Source organism: Branchiostoma belcheri, unplaced genomic scaffold, assembly GCF_001625305.1.
Source record: "Branchiostoma belcheri isolate BF01 breed outbred unplaced genomic scaffold, Haploidv18h27 scaffold151, whole genome shotgun sequence".
NCBI lineage: Eukaryota > Metazoa > Chordata > Leptocardii > Amphioxiformes > Branchiostomatidae > Branchiostoma > Branchiostoma belcheri.
This window is the reverse complement of record NW_017802947.1, coordinates 253,637-266,867: the sequence shown is the minus strand read 5'-3', so window position 1 is coordinate 266,867 and position 13,231 is coordinate 253,637. Positions and strand designations below refer to the sequence as shown.

Sequence of the window (13,231 nt, the reverse complement as noted above, 5' to 3'; positions counted from 1 at the left end):
GAATCGTACACGCATTGAAATGTCTTGAGCACTTTTGGCTAGCTTTATGTCTATATAGAATGCAAGCTCTGGTGATTTTTTCCAAACTTAAAAAAAACGCTAACAGCAATGGTGTTTCTGTGCGAAAAAGCGACAAACACTCAAGTGCGGTAAGAGTGAACATACATGTACATCCTTCTCTACACCAACATTTTTATCGCTATGTTACATACCAAAGAACTCTTTATATTGTTAATATCGAGTCGGTAAAACAAGTGACCCTACAAGTGAGACTAAAAGGAAAGGATACACAAAATACAGAGTGTACTAGCGCTTTGCTATGACAGTCTTATTTACCGAATAGAGCATTGGACATCCTAAGAATTATAAGCTACTGTATGCAGCAGTATGCAGATATACGTTGGTGAAGTCGTGAAGTACCAGCCTATATTTATTAATATTCAATAAAAAGACAAGCGCAAGTCAAAATCAACGATACGTGTACAGGTAGTGTTTTTGCGGAATCTGCAGTGTTAATTCTTTGTTGTGCTATAATGTTTAGTGATAGATTGTTAGATAAATGCTATGTTGCAGGTCAAGGGTTACTTACGACCAAGTGTTTCACAGATCACACAGAAAGCTTGTAGATCATCACAAGGAAAATCTCTCCAATGATTGGAGATATTTGGTGAAGTTGATATTTCTCTTTCCATGCGAACACAGTCTGCATCGCCGGGCGATTCGTTGGGTTCAATGATTTTGTTGGATGGATCCGATACATCATATGCCCAGTAGTTGTAGGCTCCCAATAATTCCCCATCTATCCACCTGTGGGCGCCCTCATTGTCCCGATCTGTCAGTCCAATCCAGCAGGAGGCCGGGGGTGCGACGCTGTTCCGCAGAGCAATAATGTGATCGTTGATCCCTTGGTCTTTTGGCATAGCCACCCGGGCATTCAGACTTGCGCAATGCGCTTCCGCCGCTGGGAATGTTAGTTGAGCGATGAATACTTGATAGCATCTGGCACCGTAGGGGCTCCATCCTGCTGGGCAGCTGACTGTGTTTTAGGGAAAATAGGAGAAAGAAGGTCAATCAAGTCCAATATGAGCTATATACTTTTAACGTAGTACGTACTTGAGATTTCAGTAAGATAAAAATAAGTGTCCATAGGCGACAATTCTCCGTGAAGTTTTATATTTTGCAAATATATATGCAAAGAACCGGTTCACGGATCGTCGTGATTTTTGGTATGCAGGTAGCTTACGTGATGCTTGATATAATTATGTGACAATTATGCAAATATGGATGTAATTTGCATGATTTATGGGGAAATTCTATAAATCAGCTGCATTCCATGATAGGACAATTGAAGCTTGTGGGATTGGTAATTGAAAACCAGAGAAACACAGGCAGATATTGATTATGTAAATGAAGACTTAATTTGCATGATTAATGAGAAAATGTTATAATTCTGTAATGATAAATGCCTGGAATTTCATACTTGAGGTATTTGAAACTTCAATGAAGGTGAACATTATTAAACATAATGTATTCAAATCAGTACATCATTTGCATAATTTACGAGGTTTGTTCATATAAGACTTTCTTTTGGTTAAGAATATGATAAACTGATATGTAGTTATGAAAATGAGGATCCTATTTGTTAAATCAGGGGGAAAATCTATAATTTGTCAGTCATAAAGATTAACATCATTTGGCGAAGGTATGACATCGGGGAACTCTAGTTTGATAAGGTATTGTAGTAGTAGCAAACCAGTCACAATCACAGTCACAAACAAGTCACAATCCAAACAGATACTCGCAAGCGATTATACACCTAATATATGCTTCCAAAACCTCGCCTACCACACAGCTACTTAAGCTACGGCCTATTCCACAGGATTCTAGAAATAGGGGTGTTTCTGAAATATGAATTTACCTCAATATAAAAACTGCTATGAAAAGAAAAGAAAACCTATACCTTGTAACATGTGTAAGTTACTTAAATATGCATATATTATGTTAATATAGAGGTAATTTGCATATTCAATGAAGACATGTTGACTTGAAATATTGCCAAAAGATAGGGATTTCACAAGCAGAATATTGTAATTTGAGTTTATAAAACCTTAAATTTAACCAGATTACGGAAATTATGATCTTATATTTGAATGAGACAAATCCCCCAAAAACATTAACATAAACTCTACATATTTCATGGAGGTATGAAATCTCTGAATTGTTGTTCTATATAGGGTTAGTAACGTACAAGCGTGTGTTTCCTCAATCCAGGGAAAGAGGCTGATTCTCTAGACGTTAGGTCTGTTGGAACCTTGCTACTTAATATTCGTGGTCTTTACTAATACAAATGGTACAAGGGGTGCTAGCATCTAAATCCTACTTCGTGTAACACCCCCTTTCTTTTACAAAACATGTCAGTTCCTTTCTCTTCAACTTTCATGCATTATCAATATTTAACTGGCATGCATTATCACTCTTCAAGTTACAGGTCTCTGCGAATTGCTTGAACTCCTCTGATGCAAACTGGGGTCCGTTATCGGTGACAACTTCCATGGGTATTCCATGTCTGCTGAAGTTCTGCTTGGTTTTGTGTATCACATTCTTGGCTGTGGAATTCGGGTGAAGCTCGTCTAGCTCCCAGTAGTCAGAGTAGGTATCTACTGTTATCAGGTAGTGTCGGTTTTTCAATGTCATCACATCCATCGATACTCTACTCCATGGCGTTGTTGGAGTTGGATGTGGCATCAGCGGTTCCATCTGCTGTTTCGGCTGATAAGTTTTGCAGATGTCACATCGTTTGATTCTTTCTCGTAGTTGTGCCCTCATCCCTGACCAGAATATGATTTCTCTGGTTCGTCTGATACATGCTTCTGCTCCTTGGTGGCTGGCATGTGTCTTCTGTATCATCTCTTCTCGCAGCTCTTCCTGGATGACTATCACTTGTCCCTTGTATATGATATCATCGTGCTCAGTCTAGGATTTCTTTCTTCAGCTACGTTTTATTGTCTGGCCATCCCTTCTTGATGGTTTTCTTCAATTCTTGCACGGCTTCGTCTGGCTGAGTGTGTAGACGCACACGGTCTAACGTCATATCAGACACTCGGATGTACTCAGCGGGTTTCACATCTTCAATTTTTCGATTCTCTCTCTTTGCTTCTTGGATATGAAGTATCTCATACTCGTCTCGCCTCATCTTGCTCTCTGTCTGCGTCAGGAATGCTCTTGATAGCTTGTCGGCTATGTGCATCTCTGTTCCTTTGCGTAAGGTCACCTTCAGGTGATATTTCTGGAGACGCAGGAGCATTCGCTGCAGCCTCTTTGGCGCGTCGCAAGGAGAGGCTTCTTCAAGATCACTTCCAAGGGCTTGTGATCTGACTGTACATTTACCACTTCTCGTCCGTGGATGTACTGGTCCAACTTCTGTGCTGCAAAGACGATTGCTAAGCACTAAGATCATGCGCATAATTCTGTTCTGTCGGGGTTCGAGCTCGAGAAGTATACACTACCGGGCGTCCTTCCTGCACGAGCGCCGCTCCAAGTCCCTTGTCGCTTGCATCTCCCTGTATGGTCACCTCTTTCTCTACGTCGTAGTATTGTAGCACTGGTTGTGCCGTTACCAGCTTCTTGACCATTTTCACTGCTTGGTCGTGTGTTTCAAGCCATGCCCAGACTGCGTCTTTGTCTGTTAGTCGTCTTAGAGGTTCGCACATATCAGACAGGTGTGGAAGGAACTTGGCGAGTCGTCCGACATTCAGGTAGTTTACCATACCGAGAAATCTCTGCAGAGAGTCATCTGGTGTTTTCATCTCTGTGATTGCCCTGACCTTTTCCGGGTCTGGTCTCAGGCCGGCCGCAGTTAGGAGTTGTCCCATGTACGGCACTTGCTTCAGTCTTAGTCGCATCTTTCTCTTGTTCAGCTTGAGATTCTTCTCTGGTGCGTCGTCTGTGTAAACACCTGCATCGTCTACGCAAACTCTTGCGTCGTCTGCGCTGAAAGAAAGCTTCATCGTCTGCGCCGAAAGAAAGCTTCATCGTTTGCGCCGAAAGAAGTGTATCAGGAAAAGGTAGGCTAAAGCTAGGGCTAGGTCTACCTTGCAGGGCTACCCTTTCTGGCCCCCAAAGGGTGTGCATGGGGTTTGGAGCCTAACAAAGTTACTTGTCTTTACAGCTATGGGTGGGCTGTTTGGGGGTGGGAATCGATAGTAGCAACTCGAGCAAGACTCGAGAAGAGAATTCCAATCATACAATAAAATTAAAAGAACCATTCGCCATGTAACAGTTGAAATGAAAAGAACCATTACAGTTGAACTCATGCCTGAAAAATTAACAATCAGGGACATGGGACAGGAACCTCGCGAGAAATCACTAGCTTACCAGGATACTCAACGGCAAGATAAACAGCACAGTGACAATGCCATTCAAGGACTTTAACGGGTGAGCAAATCACCAGAGCAACTTTTGTCAGCATGAGACGCTTTCCTCGCCAAAACGTTTTCCACGCCACCTGCAGACTCTCACCACCAGCGTGAGATTACGGGAACACAGGAAGACCATCTTAGTGACAGTGAACTTGAAGAGTGCCTGAAAGGCCTAAAAAGCGACAAAGCACCAGGGAATGACAAAATACCAATAGAGGCATATCAGCACTTACCTACAGCCAAACCTGAACTCTTCCGTGTACTTAGTAGTACACCTGATCTTGGAGTCTGAGATCATACCAGCTGAACTCATAAAAGGCATATTTATCATGCTCTACAAGAAAAAGGACCGCAACAACTTTGCTAACTACCGGGAAATTTGTCTCCTCAGTCATGCCTACAAACTCCAATCTGCTGTAATCGCCCATCTCCTACACGTTCAACTTGAGGCACTAATCCCAGAGAGCCAGACAGGGTTCAGACCTGCAAGGGACACCAGCAACAACGTCTACGTCCTGAAATGGACAACAACCATGTTGCTGCGTGAGTCGAAACCAGCAGTTGTCACCTTCATCGACTATGCCGCTGCCGACACTGAAGTCAACTCTTTCTCTATGAAGTGCTCGGCGCTGCTGATGCAACTGTCAGAATTATCAAAGCTATATTTAGAGTGGCCACCAGGTTCGTTTGTGTGACAAGCCCTAAATGCAACCAAGAGCTCTCAGCTGAACCGATCAAAATCTCACGAGGTGTAGTATACTGCAAGGAGTCATCTTCTCTCCAGTTGCGTTTATTGTCGGACTCATGCGTATCTTTGCACTACATAACAGTCCTAACTGTCGGCAGTCCACCTTACCAAGTAACCATCAGTGACCTGGAGTACGCTGACGACGCAGGTCTGATAGGCGGAAGTGTCCAAGAGGCCTCCGAACGCAACTCCGCAATAGCCTGTGGTTCCAGGGACGATACTGCCAAGGAAAGATCAGCCCCTAACACCAAAGCTATGCACGTACATCGCAAAGAGCAGGTATCGAAGACAACGGATGCGGAAACTCAAACACAGATGCCCAGAGTACACCAGAGATTTTTCAACTTAAAGAGGCCTAGCCATTAACCGAAGTCATCCCTCCATCCGGCCACTCAACAAGGCCAATGCAACAACTAAAAAACGTTCACACATTTGACTACCTCTGAAGCCGCATGCAATGTGATAGCGACCAGAAAGCAGATGTGAAACACAGAATGGGCATCGCCCAATCCCGCTTGAGCAGCCTACAACATATACGGAGGGACTACAGACTCTCCCAGTCAATGAAATTACGCCTATACAAATCTGTTTGTTCAACCCTCACACATAGCTGTGAGGCATGGAACTTAATACAGGACGTCACCAGGATGATCAATGGTTTCTACAGCAGATGTTTACATTTGATAACTACTTTCTGGATACAGCAACACATTTAGACAATATCCTGGTCTCAGCCAGAGGTGTCTGGTAGGAGACTCCGGTACCTGGGCCACATTATCCGTATGGATCCCTCCTGACTGGTCAGGCGCACCCTGAAAGCCAACATGTGTGGAGGAGACAACCCGCCTGATGGATCCCTGCTGATGGACTGTGAACACTTACCTTTTAACAGCCAGACTAGCAAGAAATATGGGACTGTGAAATGATAGAGTAAATAGAATAAAGTGCTCTATATTTTAAGGCATGTAGCATAAGATATAGGTCTGTTGATGTAAAACATACATACATACATACATACATACAAACATACATACATACATACATAATACATACATTTGTACTCAAAGTGAAGATGAAGATTCTCTGATGTAAAACGAGAAAAAACATTTCACTGTCAGCCAGGTACACAAATATGTTTTTACAAGAAAAAAAACGCGTTCCTGCAAATATACCAGTGCACAACTAGACATAAAAATAACTATACCTTGTTTTAAATTGCTAACAAGATAGGCAAATAAATGGCATCATTTGTGAAAATGGATAAAGCTTGTAAGTGATGCACATAGTTGAAATTGCTGAAATAACGTCCGACATGCGCCCAAGAACAATGTAATTATGTATCGTGTTCCGTGACCACTAATCACCAAAAACGTTCTATGAACTGATCAGCACTGTTTTCACAGGAAAAAGAATTCAACTCTCACATGCGTCATCCATGGAGACAGCACATAACATGTATGTGCTTGAGCCTGTGGGGAAGTGGGCAGCTGCATTAGGCAAGTAAACTGCTGTGTAGAACTGGCTTCATGTGAAGGTACGTATCCGGTTCGCGTGACTACTGCCATCTCGTTGTATTTTTATGTAAACAAGAATCAAAATCCGCGATGATCTCTTGAATACTGATTTTACTCGTTAAGCCATGTTAATTTGATTATGTGGATGGTATCCTCTGGGAACCCCAAAACTGACGCGAGCGTACGACATAGATCGCTTATTTTCTTCGATTTATAGTATGGTCGAAAACTTTTTTGGGGGGAGGGGGGAACGGACGAAAATTCACTCTTTCTGCTATCATCCGAACAAAAAACCTGACAAATGTATGGAGATTTTCATTTCATTTAACATGGATCCCCCCTGGCCGATTCCTGGGCGGCTCCCTGGCCTATTCCTTGCCGGCTTCTTGGCCTAATCGTTTGCTGCTGGGTTGCCTATGCCTAAGGGTCAGGTGTATTAAGCAAGGAAAACTACTTTAATTTTGTTATTTTGCTGTGTGCTGTGTAGAGCTGGCTTAGTACATACCCGACCCGCAGCATGCTTGCCATCTCTTTTTGTTTTTATATAAACAAGAGTAAAAAAAAAATCCACAATGATTTCTGAAATACTGATCTTACTTCTTAACGGTGTCTTTTGTTGATCATCACAGCCGAACAGGCTTTCTGCCATCTCATCCAAGCAAACACGAGCAAACATATATGGAGATTTTCGTGTCACTTCTTGTGGTGCCTCCCTGGCCGATTCCTGGGTGAATCCCTGGCCTATTTCTGGCGTCTCCCTAATCCTGGGCATCTTTCTGTCCTTATAATCGTTGGCTGGTTTGTTTCTGATTGTCTCCTTGACCAAATCCTGTACAGCTCCCTGGCCTATACTTGGCAGTTGTATTAGGCAAGTAAAACTCCGGTTGTTTTACTGTGCAGAGCTGGCTTCGTGGGGAGATACGTATCCGGCTCTCGCACTACCGCCATATTTTTATGTTTTGGTGTAAACAAGAGCCAAAATCCAGAATGCTCTCTGAAAAATCCTAAATTCACGCGTCAGCTAGTGATCATCACGACCAAGTCTTTCTGCGATCATCCGAGCAAAATCGTAGCGAATGTATGGAAACTTTCATTTCACTTGTTGTGGTAGCTCCCTGGTGGATTCCTGTGGGAATTCCTGGGTAATTTCTGGCCTTGTCCTGGCCGGCCGGGCCCATGGCATAATATTGGGCGGCTCCCTGCGATATACCTGGACGGCTTCCTGGCCTAATCCTGTGTGACTGACCCTTGGCTAATTCTTGGTGGCTCCCTGGTTTAATCCTGAGTGGCTCCCTGTCCTACAGTACCTGACTTATTCCTGGATAGTTCCGTAGACAAATCCTGGATGGCTACAGGGTATTTGGGTTGTTTGCTGGGCGGCTAACTGTGGCTCTCTGGCCTATTCCTGGGCGGCTCCCTGACCTATTCCTGGGCGGGTCCGGCCCATTGCTGGGCGGCTCACTGGCCTATTCCTGGGTGAATCCCAGGCTTTTTTTTCTGAGCGGTTCCCTGCGATATTCCTGTGCGGCTTCCTGGCCGCCTAATCCTGTGTGACTGACCCTTGGCTATTTCTTGGTGGCTCCCTGGCCTAATCCTGGGCGGCTCCCGGCGATATTTCTGGGCGGCTCCCCGGCGATAATCCTGGATGGCTCCCTGGCCTAATCCTGGGTGGCTCCCCGGCCTATTCCTGGGCGGCTCCCCGGCCTATTCCTGGGTGACTCCCTGGCTTATTCCTGGGCGGCTCCCGACCTATTACTGGGCGGCTCCCCGGCCTACTCCTGGGCAGCTCACCGGTCTATTCCCGGGCGGTTCCCCGGCCTATACCTGGACAGTTCCCAGGCATATTCCGGAGCGGCACCATGGGCTATTCTTCGGCGGCTCCCCGGCCTATTCATTCCTGGGCGGCTACCGGACTATTCCTGGGCGGCTCCCTGGCCTCTTCCTGGCCGGCTCCCCGGCCTATTCCTGGGCGGCTTTCTGGCCTATACCTGGGCGGCTTCCCGGCCTATTCCTGGGCGGCTCCCTGGCCTATTCCTGGGCGGCTCCCTGGCCTATTCCTGGGCGGCTCCCCGGCCTATTCCTGGGCGGCTTTCTGGCCTATACCCTGGGCGGCTCCCCGGCCTATTCCTGGGCGGCTTTCCGGCCTTCCCCTGGGTGGCTTTCTGGCCTATACCTGGGCGGCTCCCTGGACAAATTCTGGATGGCTACAGGATCGATTACAGGTCGTCATGGGCTCTCTGGCCTGGATGGTTACTAGGTGGCCATCTACTACCGATCTATGGATCGTGGTTCTCGTGTGGTTTTCTTGGTGTTAGTCAGGAGTATGCGCTTAGTGGACACTTCGTGCATGTGCCGTTACCTGGGTTGCCAACGCATTTGTTTGCTTGTCTTGACTGTACGACTTAATGTATTGGTCTAATCTTGATTTTAGACAAAAGTGGCCTTGTCTCTGACCACGATAGTTAAAATGTGTTTCTTTAATTTGTCATCGCACCATTTTTGTCCGATCAATATTGTTTTTAGCATGTCCCCAGAAGGAAGACCGTATAAAACTATGTCTTGCAAATTATGGCAATTTTGGGTCGTCAAACTACGCATGATGCACACAAAAACCATTAAAATTTACACTCACCTTGTGCATTTGTCCCACCGATCGAGACACACAGCAGAAGAGCCGAGACCAACACCGTCCACTTCATGCTTCTGATGTCGCTGCAAGAGCAGAAAAAAAGTCACTAGTGATAATAAAGAACCCAAATTATAGGCAAATCATGAGCATAAAACGTTTTGCATATATTCTTGGAGCGACTGTTGCTCTCCCAAATCTCAGATGAACATAGAAACATAAAATTTGACAGAGTAACAATGACACTGGAAATGACACTTCCCAAGTCAGAGTGAGTGAGCACATTTCTTACCGTATGTTGTGTCCTCAAGAATGTCGTGAAAGTAGAAAAACTTTGGGGCAGCGTTCTGAACCAGTGTCAGCTCCGCGGCGCCCCAACTTCTCTTCTCACAGTTCAAAGAACACGATCTTCTAAAGTCGTCGAGAGACGACGTCGAAATACGCCAGCGTGTCAGGTACGGACCGTTTTGTCGCCTCAAACCTGAGCTGCTCCCATTGGTCCGTATTCTCGGAGCATCACGAGATCACCTCTCTACCAATCAGTAACTTCCCCAACTTGTGGCAATATCCCAACTGGTCTGCGCAGGTGTCTGTAACATCGCACGTTCTCCTCTGTTGTCAGTAAACAACAACCCACGCATATGCCGGGATCAGGACTTTGATCTGTCTACGTTTCATCATAGCGGCTTTGCGACTGTCTTGTGTATCTGGTTAATACAACTCTATAAGATACCATAAAATGAACTACAGTGTAAGTGTACTTGAATGTTCAACTCAACAGTATACAAGCAACCAGAACAATGTCTGATACAGTCAATATCTTTGCATAACATTGTATTTGATCCCTGCATTTATATGTTGGTGCCGTATCTCTTTTCAAATCTTCTATAGCTGGGGCCCTTTCATCTCAGCTATTAAAATCAATAACCATAAACATTTAATAACGCTGTGTGAGCTGCAGTTATTACCTTGACGTACTTTTCAACCTTTCTGTGCTTTACTGACGACCATGGGACGTCAATATAACATCTCATATATGATATCACTGACGCTTGTGGTCTGTTTTTACGCAAAAAAAAACAAAGCTACGCATGGAATGATTGATTTGGTCATGTTTGAAGGCTATTGCTCTGGATATAACAAGCTACTAGCCGCCGTTCGCTCAAGATATTCTGTCGATAGAGTGAAGAAAACTTAAAGGACGCGTTTTACTATTCTACGGTGGCTGTTCATCGACTACGACCCCGTCTTTTTCTATTATTTTTTGTCACGCTCAAACTCCTCCTTCTCAAATATCAACTAGAGTTCCACGATCTCATACCTTCGCCACATGTTAGCTTTTATGAATAAGAACTTATATACAATTTGTATTAATCCACCTGATTATGCAAATAGGATCCGCAATTGCATGAATTATATCTGTTGATCTGTCCACCAACAGTCTTATTTTAACAAAGAATGCCATTATAGCATTTCGTCATATATTATGCAAATGAGGTCCTTATTTGAATAAGTTATGTTAAATTATGTTTACCTTCACTAAACTCCAAACACCCCAAGTATAAAATTCCAGGCAGTTACCACTATGCAATTTTAACATTTTCTCATTAATTATGCAAATTAAGTCTTCATTTGCATAATCGATATATGCCTGTGTTTCTCTCGTTGTTAATAACATATGTCGCAAGCTTGAACTTCCTATTATGGAATGCAGCTGATTAATAGAATTTCCTCATTAATTATGCAAATTACATCCATATTTGCACAATTGTAATATCATAATGTCAAGCATTACTCAAGCTACCTACATACCAAAAATCATGATGATCCATCAATCGGTTCTTGAGTTATCCTCCTTTAAACATTTGTCCTTTAAACCCCCCTGCAGTTCTAGAGCAAGCAACTAGGTGGCCCAAACTCACGTCACTTCTTCCCCAGCACAAGAGCTACCTGCCATCCAAATTTCGTTACCATAGCATGTCTGGATCATGAGATATCAAAACCGGAAGTTCAGCTGCAGTACCATGACAAGCCGCCAGGGGGCCCAAAATCTAATCAGTTCGAGCTCTCATCAAGACCTACCCACCTACCAAATATCAAGATAATCCATCTAAGCTCTCTCGAGTTATGCTGTTGACAGACACACAGACACACACACACACACACACACAGACACACGGCCAGGAAAACATAACCTTCTCCAATTCTTGGCGAAGGTAATTATGTAAGATACATTGGTATAAGATGAGGCCCACTAAGTACTAAAAAATGGAAAAGATATACCGCCTGTAACATAGGCAGTAGATCATCGTTTTTTTTTAAATAGCTGCTGTTCTCTGAACTTCGTCCACTATACATGATATTGTAAATTGCACACTCTCCGTACACACTCAGCCCGCTGAATAGTTAATAGTAATACACCAAACCAAATTGTTTCCTCGGGCCACTGAAAGCTTAAAGATTTTTGAGAACCACAATCTACATATGCGTATCTTCTCTGCACAGTTTCCATTTTTAAAAGATGATATTTAAATCTCGCGCTTCTTCTTTTCCATGTAAATCCATCTGCGAGAATACACTAGACTTCCCCATCTTTTACAATTCAGGTTGTAATCATTATACGAGTGTTTTGTGGTGAAACATGGCTGTTTTGTAGATATAAGTAACGTCTAAGCTATATAATTAAGGCTTTTTGTTGCAATAGATCGAGCCTTTGTATTTGCCCTGCACGTTGAAGATCATACTCCATCATGAAACTCCATGATACCCCCCCCCCCGTTCATTCGCTCAAACCAAACCAAACCGAAGTATAACCTCCATGAAAAAAGGAGGTGCGTCTGTCTGTGTGTCTGTCTGTGTGTGTGTGTGTGTGTGTCTGTCTGTCTGTCAGTGTGTGTGCATAACTTCATAACGCCTTTATGGATTGTGATGATATTTGGTATGCTGGTAAGTCTTAGGAAGACGAAGGTCAAGGTCAAATATGGGCCTCCTGGTGGATGACCTTGGTACTGCAGCAGAACTTCCGGTTTTTGTATCTTTTGTAATGAACATGCTATGGTCTTGATGTTTTGGTGACAGATACCTTTTCCTGTCAGGAATAAGTGGTATGGGTTTGGTCCCCCTAGCAGCTTGTTCTGGAACTGCAGGGGACCTTCGGGCGAAATCTTTGAAAGCCAATAAGTCCAGATAGGAACAACGTATTTTCATTATTTTTGGTAGGTAGGTAGCTGAGAGAGAGATGTACATGATTAATGCAAATTATGCAAATGAGGACTTTATTTGCATAATTAATGAGGAAATTCTATAATTACAGTGTTTTACATTATAGTACTTTGATACATGTAATGTATGTAACCTATGGCAGATGGAACATCAACAGATACTAATTATGCAAATGATTACCTAATTTGCATAATTAATGCGAAAATTAAATGATTTCTGAATGGTGAATGATGGGAATGTCACTTGGGACATCTGTAAGTTAATCAAAAGTTAACATCACGATGCATATATTATGTTAATTCAGAGGTCACTTGCGTAATTAAAGAATAAATTTACATTTACATATCAAGCCAATATTTCATGGAGGTGTGAGATCTCGGAACTCTTGTTTCATTGTATGTGATTGCTAGTTTCATAGTGCACATCACGCTGAAAGCAGGTCGGTTAATGATAAGGTGTTCTATCTTTAGCTCGGGGCTTTGTTCATGTCTTACCTTTTTGAGAATCTTATATATGCTGTACTTTTAAATTGGAACTACATCATGAAGTAACATATTGGTTTTATGTGTTGTACACACGGCACTTATGTGAAAGTAGTAGTAATGGTTTATTCATTTATTAATTCATTAAACACTACACTCACATGTCATAACACTTTTCGCAGGCTTAATTGGGGTGATGACATTGGCAAAACGTAGAATTC

General features: G+C 43.3%; 1 protein-coding gene across 4 annotated transcripts in view; it reads right to left on the bottom strand.

Moving 5' to 3' along the window:
- LOC109465486 (kielin/chordin-like protein) overlaps window positions 1–9,824 on the bottom strand; it is a 34,918-nt gene extending 25,094 nt beyond the window's left edge. For 2 of the 4 annotated variants that reach the window (XM_019762831.1, XM_019762834.1), the window contains exons 1-2: window positions 9,599–9,824; window positions 9,313–9,392 (exon numbers count right to left, since the gene is read on the bottom strand). In XM_019762831.1, the coding sequence (XP_019618390.1) occupies window positions 9,313–9,379 (67 nt within the window). In that variant the 5' untranslated portion in view covers window positions 9,380–9,392; window positions 9,599–9,824. Of the gene's footprint in view, window positions 1–589; window positions 1,037–9,312; window positions 9,393–9,598 lie in introns of all 4 variants that reach the window. The other 2 variants (XM_019762832.1, XM_019762833.1) reach the window with 2 other exon arrangements.
- Window positions 9,825–13,231: the final 3,407 nt, after the last annotated feature.